Source organism: Tursiops truncatus, chromosome 8 (genome assembly GCF_011762595.2).
Source record: "Tursiops truncatus isolate mTurTru1 chromosome 8, mTurTru1.mat.Y, whole genome shotgun sequence".
In the NCBI taxonomy this organism is placed as follows: Eukaryota; Metazoa; Chordata; class Mammalia; order Artiodactyla; family Delphinidae; genus Tursiops; species Tursiops truncatus.
The window spans coordinates 73,203,457-73,225,313 of NC_047041.1; the positions used below are offsets into that span (position 1 = coordinate 73,203,457).

At 40.9% G+C, this 21,857-nt stretch overlaps 1 protein-coding gene across 2 annotated transcripts in view; it reads left to right on the forward strand.

Annotated features, from left to right (window-relative positions):
• NELL1 (neural EGFL like 1) overlaps nucleotides 1–21,857 on the forward strand; it is an 869,596-nt gene that overhangs the window by 399,648 nt on the left and 448,091 nt on the right. For both annotated transcript variants that reach the window (XM_019947892.3, XM_019947894.3), the window contains one exon: nucleotides 13,544–13,669. In XM_019947892.3, coding sequence (XP_019803451.2) covers nucleotides 13,544–13,669 — 126 coding nt within the window. The remainder of the gene's footprint in view (nucleotides 1–13,543; nucleotides 13,670–21,857) is intronic.

Sequence of the window (21,857 nt, forward strand, 5' to 3'; positions counted from 1 at the left end):
TCACAAACTTTTAAAAATAGCTAAGATTTTTTCACTCCCCCAAGGGCCCGGTTGAGAGTGAGGGTGTGAAGATTAAAGTATTACCTTGGGAGCCAGGTCTGCCTGGACTCGAGTTCTAGCTCTGCCCCCTCCTTGTTGGGTGACCTTGGGCAAGTTGCTTAGTCTCCCATGCCTCAATTTCCTCATCTATAGACTTGAAATTATGAAAAACCTACTTCAAAGGGTTATTATGAGAATTAAATTAGTTAATAAATGTAGACCAGTACCTGGTACTTGGTAAATGCTACACAAACGTTAACTATTATTATTTTTTAAACGGTTCTTCCATTTAAAAGTAGTTCAAGACCAGTAGATTGTATGAAAACCCGATTCTCTTCCATTTTCCTCCTTTTGAATTGTGTTTTCCATTGTACTTTTGAATTGCGTTTTTAGAGGAAAGTGGGTTATGAGTCATCATTCTGTGGATTTTTTCTCATTTCTCTTCATCCATTTATTTTAAAGTTTTTCAACAATCACTTTTCATAGGAGTCTGGACTTGGTGAATTTTAAGGACCACTTTAAATGCTTTATGGTTTCAGCTTTCATATTAGAAAAGATGGATTCAGTCAGATGTGTAAAAATTTGGAGTTGGGAATAATGTTGATTTCAATTCAAGAAGATTGTTGCATCTAAGGAATCTCTTCATATGGGGAAAGGCGCAGAGAAGTAGCTGTCCTTCCTGAGGACGTTCAGCTGATCATCATTCTTCATACAGGTGCTGGAAGACAAGGACTGGTTTTATTGAAACCCGGTTGTGTTCATTAACGAACTGCCCATAGGTCCACAGGCGCCTGTTTGTGTAATTCAGAGCCTGGTATTTAATCACTGATTAATTTGATGCTGTAGTGAATCAGATATAAACCTCTGGCACCAAATCATTTATTTTTAAAAGACTGAGGCCTCTGTGCCCTTTATTTTGACTGCATGGCAAAGGTGGTGAATAAATAATTTGACAAATTGTGGCTACAGGAAATTGCTATTTAATTAACCGAGGAAAGTGGACAGGAGGAAGGGGAAGCTAAGGTGGCTTTGTAGAGAGGCAGAATAGAGTAGATACCAAGGTTCAAATTCTCTGAGGTCACCTTCCCGCTGTTTAACCCTCCATAAACTAAAATGAAAGTATTAATATATACCTATCCATGTGGTACTTGTGAGGATGAAATGGGTTAAACCAGGCAAAGTGCTTCATAACTGTGGCACAAAGTAGTGATCAATAAATGCTACCTGTAGAAAGAATAGTGCAACCAGAGATAAAGAGGATGTAGATGCAGCTGGTGGTGCTGCAGTCTCCCATCTCTTTCACTCTTGGCTAACTTTTGTGTATCTTTGTAAAGCAAAAGAATAACTGCCCAACATCTCTCCATTTTTCCCAACTCCCAGCCCCTGGTCATCACCAGTTTAGTAATTTCTATGAGTTTGGCTTTTTTAGATCCCACATATAAGTGGTATCTTATGGTGTTTGTCTTTCTCTGTCTGAGAGAGAAGTGCTTACTTCACTTAGCATAATACTCCCAAGGTTCATCCATGTTGTTGCAAATGGTAAGACTTCCTCCCTATGGCTAAATGATATTCCGTTGTGTGTGTGTGTGTGTTGTGTATCTCACATCTTTTTTCATTCATCTTTTGATGGTCAAAGAGTACAAACTTCTTAGTTATAAGATGAATACGTTCTTGGGATCTAATGTACAGCATGGTGATTATAATGAACAATACTGTATTATGTATTTGAAAGCTGCTAAGAAAGTCGGTCTGATGTCTTCTCACCACAAAATAGAAATGGTAATTATGTGACCTGATGGAGCTGTCAGCTAAGGCAGTGGTGGTGATCATTTTGCAACAGTAAGTGTATCAAATTTACACATTGTATACCTTAAGCTTCCACAATGTTATATGTCAATGATGTCTTAATAAAGCTGGAGGAAAAAGAAGAATTGCTGCCCAATCAGAGTGATAAGGGAAGGCCGTCAACATTTTATGAAGGCTTCTTCTTACCTTCTCAAGACCCACAACGAACATCTTTTGGGTGAAACCTTCCTTCCTCAGTAGTTTTTGATGGAATTAGCCGCTTCTTTTTCTGGTAGAACTTTGTTCACGTTCAAGTGACTGCCTCTTTCCTGGCTTAGGACTGGTTCTATATGGTCTGGCTTTTTCACTTAGTATAAAAGCCAGAATACAAGGACCACATCTCACTGACCTTCGGAATCGTTACTGCCTCTGGAATTCAGCAGTCTCTTAATAGCTCTTGAATTTGCTTTCCCAGGGGCAGGGAAGGCAAGAGACCATATAGCTTCCACATTTCCAACTGATTCATAACTCAGGAGGAAATCTTGGATCTTTTTGGAAGCGCTTACTCGTTTTGTTGGTACCGTTGACTGAAGTAGGGTTCAGATATTAATAGATTCAGGCAGGCTGGAGCGCAGCCTACAGCTAAAGCTGAACGAGTCACCTTTCACTCAACGTGCTTCTTTCCTTGCAGATGCTCAGCATCAGTTTGTGGATGCTCTCCAAGGTCAGAAAAACCAGCCTGGGAGGAAAAAAAAAAATCATAGAGAGGTATCTTACAGTGCTCTTCCGATGTCAGCTAAAAATTGGTGTGCCGTGATTCCCAGTGGCACAAAGAGATGTTACTTTATGACAGTATTTAATTCTGAAATTGAGCCCAGCAGGGGGAGAAAACATCTTAGCATGAATTTGCAAATATCTGTATTTGCAAATAGCTGTATATGGGAAATACTTTTAAAATATCAGAAAAAAATATATCATATATATATTTGATATATATTTGATATATATCAAATATATCAAAATATCAGAAAAAATTTGCAAATAGCTGTATATGGGAAATACTTTTAAAATATCAGAAAATCCAACGATCTAACTTCTACCTTATGATATATTTAACCCTGTGTGAGAAGACTTCTTTACTATGCATGGGATGACCAAAAGCTTATTTGAATTTTTTTTTTTTTTTTTTTTTTGCGGTACGCGGGCCTCTCACTGCTGTGGCCTCTCCCGTTGCGGAGCACAGGCTCCAGACGCGCAGGCTCAGCGGCTATGGCTCACGGGCCCAGCCGCTCCGCGGCATGTGGGACCTTCCCAGACCGGGGCACGAACCCGCGTCCCCTGCATCGGCAGGCGGACTCTCAACCACTGCGCCACCAGGGAAGCCCGGTTATTTGAATTTTTAATCTGCAGATATTTGATCTGGCAGGCAACATGTTTGTTTGACACATATCTTGGAATATGATGTAAAAATTCATCTCATCAGGCAACAGAAATTTAAAGGGTTATTGTATTAGTCAGTTGGAGCTGTCATAACAAAGTGTCGTCGACTGGATGGCTTAAACAACGGAAATTTACTCACAGTTCTGGAGGCTGGAAGTCTGAGATTAGGGTGCCAGCAGGGTTGGGTTCTGGTGAGGGTTCTCTTTCTGACTTGCACATTGCTGCTTTCTCCCTGTGTCCTCACGTGGCAGAGAGAGAGTACGCTCTTTCATGTCTCTTCTTTAAAAGGCACTGATCTCATCAGGAGGGCACCACTCTCATGACCTTATCTAAACCTAATTACCCCACAAGCGCCCCATCTCCAAATGCCATCACATTGGAGGTTAGTGAATAAACATAATGAATTTGCTGGGGGAACATAACTCAGTCCATAGACGTTATATAGGAAGCTCCCTAGATTGTCTTATTTTTCTCTTCTCTTCTCTTTTCTTGTCTTACTTTCTCCTTTCTTTGCCTTCCTATATTCTCTTTACTTCCTGTCATGTTCTCTCCCTTCCCCTCCCTCCCTCCCTTCTCCTCCTCCTTCCTTCCTTGCCCATTTCCATCCTCCCTTCCATCCTCCTTCCTCTCTCTCTCTCTCTTCCCACCCCTCTGTCTTACACCCCCCTGCCCCCCAAAGCTCCTTGTGATAACATGCTTCAAGGCACAGACATTTTGGGGTTGAATCTGATAGGCAGATGTGTTTTGCTTGGTTCAAAATATTTGAAAAAAAAAATGGAGGCACTATTTTAAAAAGTTAAATTAATACTAGGGTATGTAACTTCTCTAGAAAGATCAGAGATCTAGCCCACAGTCCCTGGGAGGCAATACTACAGAGTGATGAGTACAAACTCTGGAGTCAAACTGCCTGAATTCACATCCCGGCAGTCCAGGTACGCCTCCTGGCTATGGGACCTTAGACAACTGTCCGTTCCTATGGCCCTAGTTTCTCATCTGTAAAGTGAAGATAACATTTCAAATTCTTCCACTGTCTTTCCGCCACTGAGGTTTAGTGTCATTTTCCATGTATCATTCGCCTTGCACAGTGTTTTTTACCTTGTAAGAGAAGAATCATTTCTTTGTTCTTGAAAGTAGAGAAATGAAAACAATTGAGAGAGATTGGTAGAGTGAGGGAGAGAAGGGAGAGAAAGGTAGGTAGGGAGGGATTGATTTATATTTTAGGAAAAATAATATATACCTTATTTATTTGGGGGAAGGGGCATATTTTGCGCGTATATCTTCTACCTGGCTTCTGTTGGCATTTGGTTTATATTTCTGATTCCATAGGCATTTAATTTCTCTCCCCTTGCTTTAGGAAGAAAACAATAATTATAGAGAAGCACGGAACATTGGATAAGGCACTAACTCCAGAGTTAGAAGACCTTGATTCTGTTACCAGCTCACTGATTATCTGTGTACCTTTGGGCAAGTCAGAATTCTTCTCTAGGTCTTTATTTTCTCATTGAAAGAGGTCATAATAATTCATATCTTGTCTGCTTCACTGGATTTTTATAAGTTCAAATCAGAGACCATATAGGCCCTCACTTTACAAAATACCCAGTGTGACACAGTTGGGAGAGTACTGACAGTTCTAATATCAATCCCAGTGCCACCATGTTTTTATAACTCATGATTTCTGAAAAGTCAGGAGATTAAAGTCTGGTAGAATTGCTCTGCAAGTTATCTTGCTAGTCCCTGGAGGGCTTGTCCCGAGCTGTGCTTTTTTTTGAATGTCTGTTGCTAGTCCTGGCTGTTCTTCATTTTCTGGGGAGATGCCAGCTCAGTTGAAACAGGTATCAAGGAACAGTGTGAAGGTTCAGGTCATCTTAGTAGTATTTTCTAGGACTTGTGTCTTGGAAAAGACATCTGGAACATCTTCAAGCTCATTGAAACAGGATGAAAGCGGGTGGCCCAGAATATAATGCTACGGAGGCAGGGTTTATGATGAATTGTGAGGACAGAAACACCTGAATGTGTCAAGAACTGTAGAACCAGGGAAGTCTTTAGATGCTCTCTGATCCAACTCACCATTTTATAAATGGGAAAACTGATGTCTAGAGAAGTGCCCAGTGCTAGGGTTAACTAATAGAAAGAGCAAGAATAGAGCTTGACTCTTGACTGTCAATCTAGCGCTCGTGTCCAACAGTCAGAGTGGAAGAAGTGTGCTCTTTTCTTTCTTTTTTTTTTTTTTTTTTGTGGTACGCGGGCCTCTCACTGTTGTGGCCTCTCCCGTTGCGGAGCACAGGCTCCGGACGAGCAGGCTCAGTGGCCATGGCTCACGAGCCCAGCCATTCCGTGGCATGTGGGATCTTCCCGGACCAGGGCACGAACCCGTGTCCCCTACATCGGCAGGCGGACTCTCAACCACTACGCCACCAGGGAAGCCCCGAAGTGTGCTCTTGAAGTCACAGAAACCTGGGGTGAAATTGTAGGTGCTCTCCATGTCGTTTCTGATGGCAGTCCATTGGATGGTTGGGGATAATGAAATGAGATGCACACAGTTCTAGGCACAGAGCACAGTCTCAATAAATATTGATTTTCTTTGTTTACTCTGTTTCTTTTTTAAATGTGCACAGGGAGGGGCATAACTTCTCCCCCTACTCCCCCCTCGCCCCACTCTCTGCATCCAACCCTCTCTGGGCTGCCTTTTTCTAGGAAATTCTTATGTAACAAGTCTGAGTAGATCACACTGTTTTATTTAGAGAATTCTTTGCATTTGCTTCTATCTTTGCTACCCAAGCTCTACACTCTAATTTAATGACGACGATGCCAAATTCAGCTCTGTTTGTTCTGAACAGTCTTTTGCAGATGGACGCTGGCGATATGTGAAGAATCATGCCACATCAGATTTCACTTGAAAGTCCATAGGCGTACCTTCTTAAAACGAAAACAAACTACTTTATTTTCCTGGGAAGGGACATAAATCATGTATTTTTATTACCCCAGAAGACCAACAGAGGACAAGCACTGATATTTCAAAGGTGACAAGCAATCTATAAGAAGGAATCACAATCTGAGCCCCATTATACTCCAGCTGATATATACGGCGGTGGGGTTTATAGGTGTTTCTCTAACAATATTTAATAAAAGACCCAGGCCCCTTTGTCACTAGTTTCTAATCCTACAGGGGGCCTTCAGTAGTCGTAAGCATCCTGAGTTAAGGTTGTATCAAGGGTTCCATCTCAGAGCAGAATGCTGTCACCTGTTTTGGGGTCCTGGATCTCTGGAGTCTAAAGTTTGAAAGTGTTAGGATTTAATATAAAAGAGCCACAGAAGCGGTGATGCACAGTACAGCTTTACTATTTTAACAGAGAGTGTAATACAAAACAAATGTCATGAACAGTATTGCACATGGACATAGAATTTGGAGATCTGCCTGTTTCCATACACTTTGTGATGGCATCAGCCACGTGTAACATAGTCACAGGATCGAAAAGTTACAGAGGGCTAAAACTGGCCCAGTGAAATCAATGCCAACTTTGAAGGGAGACTGTGGATTCAAACCCAGGGTCTTAGGCTTACTGACTTTATGCCTTGGACAAGTGATCTAATAATCTCTGAGCCTTGGTTTCCTCATCTTGACATGGGGGTATCTATCTCCTATAGTAAGTAGTCAAGTGGAATAAATGGGGTGATGGGATGCTACCTGTGGAGTACCTAGCATAGTGTATCATATGTTGAAATGACAGCTGCTGGGTATTAACCAGGTGCTAGGGGCTGTTCCTAGTTTTACCTTTTGAGATTAGCAACTATTAGCCTCTTATTCATTTTGGTATCATACTGTGCTTAATGATGTGTTTTAAAATTTTTATCCATTCATCCTTCTGGTAGTCAGCTTAACTGTGGTTCTTAGAAATTCTTGCTAGACTGATCCAAACCTTTAGATTGAGCCTGGCCTTCAGTGTGTTCAACTTCTCCTTTGAAGTTCAGTCTCAGACATTGCCTCTTCTTGCCTTCTGGCTTTTGGGTAAATATGAGACTGGAAAGGACCATTGCTTGAGAGAGGGACCTGCTTTAGGCAAAGCACCATCACCACCTGGGCAAAAGTCAGATGGCTTTTCAGGCTTATATTTAAAAACCTCATTGTGGGACTTCCCTGGTGGCACAGTGGTTAAGAATCACCTGACAATGCACGGGACACGGGTTTGAGCCCTGGTCCAGGAAGATCCCACATGCCTGCCGTGGAGCAACTAAGCCCGTGCGCCACAACTAGTGAGCCTGCACTCTAGAGCCTGCGAGCCACAACTACTGAGCCTGCATGTCACAACTACTGAAGCCCGTGCGCATAGAGACCGTGCTCTGCAACAAAGAGAAGCCACTGCAATGAGAAGCCCGTGCACCGCATCGAAGAATAGCCCCCGCTATTCTTTCCCCGCTGCAACTAGAGAAAGCCCGCGCGCAACAATGAAGACCCAGTGCAGCCAAAAATAAATAAATAAATTTATATAGTAAAAAAAAGAAAAAAACCCTCATTGCTTTGGGCTCACTCAGTTTCTCTCTCTGAGCATCAGGTCATTCTTTAAATGGGGAGTTCTGTTTGTTTTTTTCTTTCTTTTTTGGGGGTAACTATTCATGACCTTTTAGGATCTTTTGTCTGTGAACAAAAAGCATTTGTCCTAGGCTCGTTTTGAAAAATCTCAGTTGTTTTCTATGTCTCAAGATTTTCTCAGGATATCCCAGGTCTCTGAAGATGTTAATTCTGTTTTGATTCTCTGCATAACCAGACTTGCTTGTGAAGCACTCTTGGATCCTCTTGAAACTGTCTCCAGGCTTGTGCCTTCCCCTGAGGATGGAGAGGCAATCTTTCTTAGGCAGATGTGTCTCCCCTCCATCCCCTGTCCCCATCCTCAAGCTAGGGGAATTGTCAGTTCCTTACTTTCTTCCATCCTCTTGTCTCAAGGGACCTAACCGATGACTCTAAACACTTTTTCTCTCCCTACCCTCATTTTTACCAGGAACTGATTTTTATATCTGCTGTTTGTGTGATAGAAGATAAGCAACAAAGATAAGGTTGTGACAGTTTAATTTCCTGGTACATTTGTCAACTTTTCTGCCTTACTTTGGTTCTTCCTCTTTCTGGACTGGTACCAGAGCATTATTAGATATGCAAGGGCTGGAATTACCAATGGTATGAATTGAAAACAAAAGCAACTCAAAGACACATCAGCAGAGTGGCAGGGATGTGTGGCCATGGGATCCTAGGTGGCTCGCAGAGAGCAAGGGTTGGATAAACCTATGTGAGAAATTCTCCCTGGGGTTTCCTAACATCCCCTTTCTGATTTTTGAAAATATTTTTACTCAGGGCTTGGCATCCTATGAAACAAGGAGATAGCTTAGCTGTTTGAATCAAAATAAACTTGTTATGGCCAGGTAACTCCTTCAAATCTAGATGAGGCAGACAGCTCTCAGCAGTTATGCAGTGGCCTGAGGGAGATGAGTCAGGAGTTTCTCTCTGGGAGGAGCTGACAAGGGTCCATGACAGAGAAACAGTCATTGCCATCAGCAGCCTGGTTGGCAGCTGTGGCCCATGGGTGGAAGATTGAATTGCCTCTGAGGCAAGTCCTGACTAGTTTCTCATCTTAAAAAATGGCTGGGCATCCTAGCAGTACAGAATGAGTTCAGTGTGGCTGCGTCTCTGTGAGTAAAATACCAGTGTGACTTAGCCTTCAGCTGGCCCTGCTCCAATCCACTCTCTTCACTACAGCCGAGTGATATTTTGAGAACAGAAATTGGACTGTGTCACCACCGTGATTAAAGCCCAGGCTCCTTTACGTGGCCTCCAGGGCCCAGCAGGGTCTGGCCCAAGCTCATCTTTCCAGTTTCTCTTCAACTAGGCAAAGTTCCCTCCTCTAACGAATTCTTCTTATTCTTCTCTATCTGGTATGTTACTCACCTCCCCTTCACCTGTTTCATTTCTATTTCAGGTCTTGGATGAGCAATCACTTCCGTAGAGAATCCTTCTCTGAACCTCTCAGACTAGGTCAAATGCCCATGAATTGATCTCACGTTATCGGTAGAACATATAAGTTCTGCTCAGTGTCTTGCCAGGCTGTGAGGTCCATGATGGAGTTTTGTTCATCACTCTGCCTCAAAGTGCAGTAGAGGGCTAATTAGTGTTCTTTGAACGTACAGACTAAATGGTCCTCTCCCTTTCTAACTCTGCAATGACAAAAAGTTTAGCCCCTGTAGTTTCCCTTCTGTTTCCTCACCTCCAATCTCTAAGCTGAATTTCTGTTCATCTTTCAAGGTCAAGCTTAATGATCTTCTTTGAGATGTTTCTCATGGTCATTCTTTGTACTAGTCAGAGTAGGCTCAGTGGCTTAAACTAACAAAAGCATATTTCTAGGTCATGAAACGTGTCCATCATGCTGGTCTGGTGACCTGCTCCTCATTCAGGGAGCCAGGCTGAAAGAGACTTCATCTCTGTGCTCCCACACTTTCCAAAAAAGAAAGAAGGAAATGCGTTAAGCCTGATGCTAGCCCTTAATCTTTCCACCCCGGGGTGGTATGCCCCTGCTCAGATTCATGCTTTGTCATATAGCCATGCTTAGTTTTGAAGAGGATGGGGAAGTACAGTTGTATTATGTGCCCAGGAAGAGGAAAACTGGTAATACTGGATGAACAGTACTAATGCTGACTAGCCCCCTCCTATACCTGGCTTTTCTTGGTGTCCTAGTCTCTCACTTACAATGATCGATTCTTCTCCTCTCACATAGTCATATGAAAGACCTTGTAATCAACGAAATCACCTTTGAACTCTTAATGTCAAGCACATTACTCTATAACTCCATCTCCTAGCTTTCCAGCTCACACGCTCCAGTACTCTCACTGGCATAGTTCCTTGCCTCCATCAGGATTCCTGCTGCTGTTAGGGTTCACTTAGGAAGCAAACTCTGAGATGGAGACTGGCATGCAGGAAGTTTGTTAGGGAGTGCTGTAGGGGTGAACATATATGGGGGAAGGGAAAGATACAGGATTGGGCAGAGGGCGGATTTAGCTCATCTCAGTGAGTTCTCTGAACCTGGGATAGTCCTTTACACTTATCTTGAGTTGGGGTAAAGGAGAACCAGCCTCCATTGAAGGTTGTCCTGAGGACGGCAGTGTAACTAAGGATAAGGCAGCTCGATTCAGTCAAGGACAGTTTTCCTAAAAGGCTAACAGCTGAAGATCGTTAGCAGGCGGTACTTCAGGCAGCCGGGGGAATAAGTTCTTCAGTTGTGAGGAGAGATCTGGGCAGTACATTTCAACTGTCTACATCCATCTTACTGTCATCACTTCTGTCCTTAATAGCTGAGGTTCCTTGGTATCTCATTATCATCAGCTCTTTTTTTTTTGCAACCTCAGTTCCCTTATTTCTCTTTTTACCTATCCTGTTTGTTTAAAAACTCATCTCTGGGTACACCTAACTTTCCAAGTACCCTGCCCCTACCCCAGATATCTGGATGAGACAGGAAAAAAACACATGGCCATGCTGACTGCTCTCACTTAATATTTATGGCCACAAATCACACACGCCTCTGCAGCCACCTAGTATACTCTATAGTAAATTCTCTTTCCTTCTTTCCAAAATGATTATTTCATAACTTTTCCCCTTTCCTTAAACATCCGATACCTCCTTCCTCTCCTAGTTCTCTTTCTTCTCGTTTCACTGAGGAAATAAAAAAACAAGTAAAGGAGAACTACTTCATCTTTCCACCACCCAATATGCCAACTTATCTCCACCTCTTCCCTTATCTCTTGGTTTCATTCTTGTTGTGAAGATGACTTCCTCCATCTGTGGACTGGAACACAACTCCTCTTGCCTCCCCAGGACTTGACTTCTGCAAAGATCTGTTCTCTCTTCTATACTGTCAATTTTCTTCACTAGAGTTGAATCATTCCCAATGGCGTGTAAACTCACTGTGATCTTTTCCATCACGAGAGAGTCTTTAAACAAGACTGTCTTTCATCATCGAGTCTCCGTAGAGTTACTGTTTCAGTTTTTCTTCTCTTGATGACAAAATATCTCAAAAAGTTTGCCTTGTTTCTCTGTCTCCTTCATCTTTCATTCTTTCTTTAATTGACTCCAGTCAGGCTTTGCCAGCCACTTTCCCCAAACTACTCTTACCAGGCCAAGGGCAGCAGTGAACTTCTTGCCAAATCCAATGGTTAATTCTCTTCCTATCTTATTCAACTTTCTCAGCATCACGTGACAAAACTGACCATTACTCCTTTCTTGAAACATTTTTCCTCTTGACTTTCATGATATCCACTCTTCTGTAAAGCAAAATTTCTTTTTATGGCCGAGTAATATTCCATTGTATATATGTGCCACATCTTCTTTATCCATTCATCTGTTGATGGACACTTAGGTTGCTTCCATGTCCTGGCTATTGTAAATAGAGCTGCAATGAACATTGTGGTACATGTCTCTTTTTGAATTATGGATTTCTCAGGGTATATGCCTAGTAGTGGGATTGCTGGGTCATATGGTAGTTCTATTTTTAGTTTTTTAAGGAATCTCCATACTGTTCTCCACAGTGGCTCTATGAATTTACATTCTCACCAACAGTGCAAGAGAGTTCCCTTTTCTCCACACCCTCTCCAGCATTTATTGTTTCTAGATTTTTTGATGATGGCCATTCTGACCAGTGTGAGGTGATATGTCATTGTAGTTTTGATTTGCATTTCTCTAATAATTAGTGATGTTGAGCATCCTTTCATGTATTTGTTGGTAATCTGATATATTCTTTGGAGAAATGTCTATTTAGGTCTTCTGCCCATTTTTGGATTGGGTTGTTTTTTTGTTACTGAGCTGCATGAGCTGCTTGTATATTTTGGAGATTAATCCTTTGTCAGTTGGTTCGTTTGCAAATATTTTCTCCCATTCTGAGGGTTGTCTTTTGGTCTTGTTTATAGTTTCCTTTGCTGTGCAAAAGCTTTGAAGTTTCATTAGGTCCCATTTGTTTATTTTTGTTTTCATTTCCATTTCTCTAGGAGGTGGGTCAAAAAGGATCTTGCTGTGATTTATGTCATAGAGTGTTCTGCCTATGTTTTCCTCTAAGAGTTTTATAGTGTCCGGCCTTTCATTTAGGTCTTTAATCCATTTTGAGTTTATTTTTGTGTATGGTGGTAGGGAGTGTTCTAATTTCATTCTATTATATGTAGCTCTTCAGTTTTCCCAGCACCACTTATTGAAGAGGCTGTCTTTTCTCCATTGTATATTCTTGCCTCCTTTATCAAAGATAAGGTGACCATATGTGTGTGGGTTTATCTCTGGGCTTTCTGTCCTGTTCCATTGATCTATATTTCTGTTTTTGTGCCAGTACCATACTTTCTTGATGACTGTAGCTTTGTAGTATAGTCTGAAGTCTGGGAGCCTGATTCCTCCAGCTCCATTTTTCATTCTCAAGATTGCTTTGGCTATTCAGGGTCTTTTGTGTTTCCATACAAATTGTGAAATTTTTTGTTCTAGTTCTGTGAAAAATGCCATTGGTCGTTTGATAGGGATTGCATTGAATCTGTAGGTTGCTGTAAAGCCATTTTTGAAAACATAAATTCCAGAAAATACTAAACTCTTTACTTAAGGTTGTAGGTTATCTTAATTCTTACCATGAACTTTTTATGAGAAAGCAGTGGTGCTCTGATCTCCATTCCAAAGAGAAAAGATCTTTTTTGTTGAATCAGCCCATTATTCTTTGACATGGGATGCATCTCCAGGTTAAGGGGTGAAAGACATTAATTTGCATTAGACAGTAGCTGCAGTCTGTATTCACAGTACAACGTGGGAGAAAGTGGCTACACCATCATTTTGTAACAGATGGATTAAAGCATGTGTTGGTAAGAAAAACAAGCAGAGAGGGGCTCGATTCCCTTTCTCTCTCTGATAAAAGCAACACCATGTACAGTGGACACCTAATAAATATTCATTGGTATCAATGCCTGGACACAGAACTCCTTGATTTTGGACATTTAAAACAAGCATCTTTCTTGGTTAGAGATTACTAATAACATATTCAGTCTTCATACTTAGGTTCTTCACTGTTGTGTCCCACCATGCATCTTTCTAGAAATATTTTCAGTTTAAGATGGGATCTTCTGCATCAGCTGAATTTGCACTTAAGCTTTTGTGTTTAACACATCTTGCTTTTTCTCTTGGCTTCAATGGGCATTCGCTTTTTCTAATTTCATTGTAAGATGATTACATTCCGGTTCAACCATCTGACTAACCGTGATATTGCTTCTTTTTTTTCTCCTTCAGATATTGATGAGTGTGCGGCTAAGATGCATTACTGTCATGCCAACACTGTGTGTGTCAACTTGCCTGGGTTATATCGCTGTGACTGTGTCCCAGGATACATTCGCGTGGATGACTTCTCTTGTACTGGTGAGCATTAAGAAGTTGCTTTTCTGATTCAGTCCTTCTCTGTGCCGTATCTGTGTCATTACATTTAGCTCTAAGTACACTAAGTACTATTTTCAACTAAGTAGTTCTTCTCTTGCATTATCTTATCATCAACTTTTTAGGAATGAAGTGATAATAAGAGGAATTTTGTCGGCCTAATTTATTTCCACTCCCAGTATTTCTGTCTCTGTGTGTGTGCGTGCGTGCATGGGTATATGATTTGAAATTGAAGACCCAGTTGCCTATGGTAACACTGAAGGACTTAGAGAGAGACATCAGTTCCAAATTGAGAAAAGTATCAAACTGTTTTCCTTCCATCAAGGTGAAATGTGTTTTTATGTGAGAAAATGTACTTTGTTCTCGTTGGGAAAGATAAGAGGTTAAATTTAAAGCAGGAGCGAGAGTATCTGGTGGGCACGGATTGGGTATATGGGAGCCAGTCAAGACTTTTCACTGACATATGCTATTGTCAGTTTTGTCCCTCTTCTTCCCTTTATCACTGGGCTGTGAATACAAAACTGGAACTCCATGGACTGTGGTCACTGCCTCTGTGTGAGCAGTGCTGGCTTGGTGGGCCTTTGGTTGGGGGTTCCATTATCATTCAAATCACGAACACAGAGACAGGAACAGTAAATTGGTTAAGGGTGGTAGAAGATTCTGAGTCTTTCTTCTCTTGGATGAAATGTCTTTGAATGCCCAATCTGTAACCTATAAGGAAGGTGCTCCCTGAATACACGATTTCAGTCATGCTGTGTATTTCTCTGACTCTTGGCATCTTTCTCTTTGTCCTAATGACTGATATATAAAAAATGATTTCTTTTTAAACTAATTCATTTATTTTAATTTATTTAAAAAATTTTAAATTTATTTTCACTCACAGTGGAATTCCACTCTTAATATATTTTATTTTAATTTTATTTTTATTTTTTTTTAAATTTATTTATTTATTTATTTTTGGCTGTGTTAGGTCCTCATTGCTGCACGTGGGCTTGCTTTTAGTTGTGGCGAGTGGGGGCTACTCTTCGTTGCGGTATGTGGGCTTCTCATTGCGGTGGCTTCTCTTGTTGTGGAGCATGGGCTCTAGGCGTGTGGGCTTCAGTAGTTGTGGCACGTGGGCTCAGTAGTTGTGGCACACGGACTTAGTTGCTCCGCGGTATATGGGATCTTCCTGGGCTCGAACCCGTGTCCCCTGCACTGGCAGGTGGATTCTTAACCACTGCGCCACCAGGGAAGCCCCAATATATTTTATTTTGAATGGCCTTTTCAGAGGTGTAAAAAGTTATAAAAGTTTGAGAAGCATGTTTGTATGTCCAAATACTTTTGCCATTGATTGTTGTATATTTTTACGTTACTGTTCTTTGGCTAAAGGATTTCAGATTGATGCAAGATTCTGACTCCTGCAGTAGACCAAATATTGTTTACCTGTCTTTTATGTATTATTACAAAATTCCCAGAGAAAAAAGAGACTTCATAAACATTATGCTGTGATCCAAACATTTTAAGGGGGCAAAACTCTTTTGGACCTGTAAACAAATATAGTCTAAAAATCTGTGATATTACAGATGAGTCTTGTTCTGTTCTCAGTGGTCTGTCCAGGTCCTGACTTATGTTAACCCTAACATGAGGCAAAGGCAGTGGATCATCTCCCAACACAGAGGCACCGTATCGTGCAACTCAGACCTGATTAAGGCACTGCTGGGTGGAAAGGCCTTGTTGAAATTATATCAGAATACGTAGCACCTCTGCTCTTATTTTCTTCACTGAAGGAGGAAGACAAGAGCTGGTGCTTGTTGAAAGCCTCTTAAGGACAGGTGCTCTGCCTGGTAGTTTGTACAGTGTATATGCAACCAGATGGAAAATGTAGTATTTTAAGAACTAGCTCCAGAGTTACTTTTAGAAAGAGAAATGTGTTGTTTGGAGTAAAAGGCAAGTGTATGATTATCAGTGGGTACACCATCCAAAAAAAACAAAGAGTAAGTAGTTCTGCAGGGAAACTTTTTGTTTTGTTTGTGCATGTATTTTGTCTGAGAGAGAATAGAAAAGTTAGAACAAAAGAGAGAAATAAAAGAGGGAGGAGAGAGGAACCAGCCAGAGAGCAGAAGGCTGGGTGCTGTGGAGGACAGGGGTCAACGAAAACTGCTCAGTGAAAGGATGGCTGAAAGGACTTTTAAGGGTAGGAATATTTAGTGTGAGGGGTTTTGTTGTGGTGGTTTTGCTGTATAGTATGCAGGGCGAGTCTTCCTCATGACCCTCTAACTTTCAGCAAAATCTGCCACCTTGAAGACTGGGTGAGACCCTCCCCATTCTGACCCCAATGAATGCAGGTTAACATGAGGGACAGTGAGGGAAATGGTACATGTGTGTATAGGATATCGTGACCTCAGGGGCAGAGGTAACCATTCCGATCCTTTCCCTGCCACCCAAAGTACACTTACACAGACATGAATGCAACAATCACAGTCACCACGGCCTCCTCTCAGGAGTGTCAGAAATCTCAGTGAGGGCTTTTGGACTGCCCCCATAGGTCATAGAATTGGGGATAAGATATTTTTCTTAAAAAAAAAACTTCCACTGATCCCAGAATTCTTCTTACATACTGCCCATTTTTCTGCTTCTGTTCATAGCAAACGTCTTAATTGCATCGTCAGGGGTTACTGCCTTCCTTACATGTACTTGCCTCACACACCCTCTTCATCCACTCCCACTAAGTCTTCCAGATGCACCATTCGACAGAGAGTACATTTATCAAGGTCAACCATGAGCTCCATTTTGTTCAGTCTAATCTTCTTACCTCTTGTGACCTCTCAGCAGCATTTAGCAAAGCTGACTACGTCTTCCTTTTTTAAGCACATTCTTTTATTCACTTCTGAGACAATGTATTTCCTGATTTTCCTTCTATGTCACCGGTCACACCTTCCCAGTGTCCCTAGCTATTCTTCTCCCTCTGCTGATATCTTAAAGGTTACAGTACTGTAGAGCCCTGCCCTGGACCTTTTCCTCTTGTTCATCCATGTCGTCTTTTCAGATGCCTCCATTCAGTATGATGACATTACAGCATCTCTATGTTAATAACTCGTAAATTTCTATCCAGTTCCAGTCTTTCTCCTGAGCTTCTGAATCATATATTCAACTTGACATCTACACATAGGTATTTAATAGGCATTTCATATTAACATGTATGAGATAGAACTCTGGATTTCCTTCCATCCCCGCAAACCTCCTCCTCTTCCAATTTTCTGCATCTCAGCAAATGAAAGCACCATCTATCTAGTTTTTCAAGCCAGGAAGCTCCGGGTGATACTTGATTGCTTTCTTTCTCTTGTCCCTCCCTTTCAGTCTGTACATCAGACTTGTTGAATCTACCCTCCACACGCTGTCCTAAGTCCGTCCACTTCATCCATTTCCGTCCATATCCTCTACTACCAAACTACGAGACGTCCTCAGTGATTACCATTCTGGACCTGCTGCTCAGGCTTGCTCTACTGCAACTCTCTATTCACAGAGTGATGAGGGCAAACTTGTAAAACCAGGACTTTCTGAAGATCTCTTGTAGTTTTCCATTTCTCAGAAAATCAAGTTAATTCTCCTTATTTTGATTTAAAACCCTATGTGACTTTTTTCCTTTCTGCCTCTCTGACTTTATCTTGTACCATTTCCATCCTTGTCCTTTAGGAGGTGGCCACCCAAACTTTTGACTTTGTTTTTTTTTTATTCAACAGGCTTGTTCTGCCTTAGGACAGTTCTACCTTGGCTACTTAGAATATAGCCCGGCACAGGGCAGTGCTCAATAAGTATTGAATGAGGGAATGAATAAAGCTGCTTGACCCTGGGCTAATTGTTTACTTCTCTAAATCGCACTTGTAAAACATTGCTCATATCTGTTGTACCTATAGGTTACTGTGAACATCAGATAATATGTGTGAAAACATTTATCATGGCCCTTGTATCAGTCAGGTTAGGCTGTTCTGCAGTAACAACCTCAAATATGAGTGACTTAAAATAATCAGGTTTTGTTTGTTGCTCATGTATTTCACTGGTCAACAGGAGTGGTGGTGCTCTGCTTATCATAATGACTTTGGGATGTAAGCTGATGGAATAGTCACTATTGTGAACATTGCTAGTCACCAAGACAGGGAAAAGAGAGCCTAGAGCATCTTGTATCAGCCAAAATATAGTCTAACCAAATCCCTTTGACCTACAACTCATTGACTAACTATAACTAGTTACCAGTCCTCAAACAACTACAAGGAGAAGAGGAAAGGCCTTCCTACCATGTACCTAGGTTTGACAATTAGACGTATTTGGTGAATGGTGCTAATAAATACCATAGCAAATGATACAGTAGATTCTTAACAAATTTTGTGTCCATTGACATGAAGAGCTGTTGATTAAAGTCACCTTATTTTTGAGTCGCAGTTCACAATGTGATGGGGAATGTAGTCTCAAAAAATAATGATGATATTAAACACATTGTACTGAGTGCTATGATGGAAGTTCAAGCAAAACGCAATAAGAAAAGGGTGTTTGATTGTCAGGTTGGAGCATCTGGAATGTGTTTGCAAGCCAAGAGGAGCTATTGGAGTTTACCAAGGCATGTTAGCACGCACGTAAAGTAGAAATTTGGGAATATAGATGAGATGTGAATGGGAATATGGAATATTGATGGGAATGTGGAGAGGTAAGAGACAAGCATCCTTCCTGATGGTCATTTCTCCTCTAGACCAGATTCAAGGTCCTCCATTAGACATTTCTATAGTAAGCTGGAACTCTGACCTTTACCTTGGTGTCCTGAAAAAAATAAGCCTGTCAGGCCAAGTGTGCTCTTTATAAGATAAGCAGGTCCACAGCTTTAATTTCTGTCATTTCTTTATTGGCAAAGAAGACTTCTTCCCCCAAGTGGTTAGTAGTCTATGTAATAAATGAGGTATATAACAGATATCTGCCACTGTAAGATGTCTTTTCAGATGCTTTGTTTCCAGAAGAAATTTGCTAGGAGAAATTGACAGGCCTGAAGACATCCTTTTGTCTGCCATGAGTTCCTGACATGGCATTTCTCATTATTGACATTCTTATTTCCAAAGATCATTCTAGTCTCTGTCCCAAATCAGTTAGTATCTGCTGCCACTGTTCAGTTGGTTTTCAAAGTACATTGGGCCATTTTTTTCTCTCCTTTTTTTTTTAGTTTGTCATTTACTCTGGTGCTAACATTTTAGAAGTTAGTAGTCATATAGAAAATCTCCATTCAACCAAAAATGAGTGAGCGTATAATTAAAGAAGACATATGAGCTTTGGTGGTACATTGATTTATTGAATGATGGATTCACTCATTCATTCACTCACTCATTCATTTATTCATTTATGTGTCCAATATACAATTAGTGTCTGTCATGAGTGTTAGGAAATATGGCCAAAGACATTAGTGACAGATGACCTCTTTGCCCAGGAATTTCATGGTTAGTGAGGCAAGATCTTCAGCTGAGAAAACTCAAATGTGCATTCACCATCAAATAGGTTCCAAGTTTACCAAATCAATCCCTCTTTAAAGTCTTAGTGGGGTTTAGTTAAGTACTGGGTATTTCACATCCTATAGTGTTGGCCCTTGACAAGTTCCAGAGAAGGATCCCCAAAATTGCCCTTCCCAGTTCTATGCTGTAACAACAGTTCTTTGAGAAAGGAGAGGAAAGACAATATATCAAACAGAAAAGAAATGTTACCTCTTTCCTACATTTTTTCTGGTTAAAAAGTGAAAAAGTCGTATCTCGCGGGATAATAAAAGTTCTGAGGATTCAACATTGAAAATAGTCACCTAGAATTTTAAAATGTGCTATAACTTAATCCTTACTGTGATGGCTGGGGTTCCCTGACATAACTGTGTAATTTGTATGAGGCTCCATGCTTTTTTCTAGGAACGTTTCTGTTGGTGAAATCGAAAACATCGGACCTTTGTCACTGGGGGAGTTTTTGGCCTTGGAATTTGTGTGTGATTCTAAATCACTTTCTGTTCTGTAAGAGATCCCTGAGTTGCCCTTACTTTTTTATGAATTTTGAAGCTGGAGGAGTATCAAAAATTGAGGTTGGGGAGTCCTTTCCTCTTCCCTGGAGCCTTTGATTTTTGAAATGGTCAACCTGCTTGATTTATTGGTCCCTGACTTTCATTTATCCCCAGTTAAACTCCCTGTGTTTAGGTTGTTTGATAAGACATTACCTTTGAATACTCAGGAAGCTTTAAAGGAGGATACTTGTGATTTATGATCAAAGCATGCAGCAGTAAGACAGGTACTTGACAGTAGTGGGTAAGCACCCATTTTTATGCCAAAAACTTTCCGTAAAGGTAAGAAATAAAGGGAACAAGTGAGATAACAAATATCATATGTGATTTCCATTATCTTGCTAAGAGATTTTTTTATGTTTTTTGATATTGGCATGGAAGAGAGCTTGAAGGAAGTATGTATTTGAAATCAAGTAAGCTTAGTTAAAGTTAGATATAATAGTCTATTAATTGAATGGTTTAAGTTAAGTACCACATAATGAAAGATGTGAGATAACAGTTTAAAAGATGTAAAAGAAATTTGACACTAGTTTTCTGGAAGATGTTTTCCTACTAAGGTCGATGAGATACAGAACATTTCAAATATGAGATACCTGACGTTTTCTCATTGAGCAGGGCCATATGAAATGGAGCTAAAGTAGAAAATCCTCCACCTTGATTGAGCACAGAAGAAAATTATGCATTGATTATCCTTATCTTTCAAGCACATAGTGTGTGCTTGTTTTGGACACATTTGCTCTGGTATACTTTTGACTCTCTGGCATCATAAAAGGTGCAAGTTCTAATTACTTGCCTCTCAGTCAAGAGGTGATACAGACATAAGAATAAAATTCCAGTCATAGACCTGTAGACTACTTTTTACTTTAGTGGGAAATGCTCTGTCAAATGCTTTAGAATGCAAAACACTTTATTAAAGATAACAGACTACATATATTGATATATTGAATAAGAAAAGTCAAAATAAGACTTGTACCTTTGGATATTTCAAAACGCAATTACAAACTCTGATGTTCTTTGGAGGCATTTGCCTTTTGTTTTGATTTGTTTGCCTGGTATATTCATTTTTTCTTCCCTTTATTTAGAAAGACTTTGTCACCTTCCTCCCCCTCCAGAGGAGGGATATGAAAGTACCAAAGTAGGATTCCAAAATTCTAACCCTTTAGGGCAGAGGGTCTCAACTCTCATCTCAGATTAGAATCACTTAGGACATGAATTTTAAAAAGTCGATACCTGGGATCTACCCCTTGAGGCTTTGATTTTCATTTGGTCTGGGGTTGTGACCTGGCTTCAGTGTTTTTGTTTAAACGTCCAAGTGATTCTAATATGCAGTCATGGTTGAGAGCTCTTGCCTTTGTAGAACAGAGATGGTTAGAGTTTGGAGGGAATATTGGGGTGGGGTTGGAATCAGAGAGAAGAATTGCCCTCTATGTTGTAGACTAGAAAAGGATTCCTTTGAATGGGTGGTGGGTGACATGGTGGCAGAAGGTAATTAAAGCAGAGATTTGGATGGTTTCTGGAGGGAAGGGCTCTGCCTCCAAGGCTGCCTTCTGGGATGTGTATAAGACTCTGAGGAGAGAAAGGCTGTGGGATGCTCTGTAGGTAGGGTCTCATGGGGAGGTCCCGAATCTTCAATTGTGTCCTGACTGTTATGATGACTCAAAGAGCCCTTAAAGATAAATGGGACATCGCCATGGTGACCTGTGTGTTCCACGGGCCAAGGACCAGACTGATGTCTCTCTGCAAGTGTCTTGATTACTTGGAATCTCCTAGAACCATGACACAGACAGATGAAAGCAAAGAATCCTTAAAATGACTGAGACATTTTCACTACCCCACTAGTGCAGAAGAATAGGAGTTCAGAACCATTCATTAAGTTGAAACGAAGAAATTATAGAAAGCTACATTACTTGCACGTACAAATTTGTGACTGGGCTTCTCTGCCCATCATCTGTTTTCACAGGTACAAAACAAAACAAAACAAAAAAGTTAACAAAAGGAGAAAACAGGGAAAAATTGAGAGACCCCTCTAAACAGGGTTCACGGAGTGAAAATTAATAGAATATTTGGTTTTCCGGGCCAATTTTAGTTTTCCATATGTAGTCCTGGAAAAGCCGAAGACCA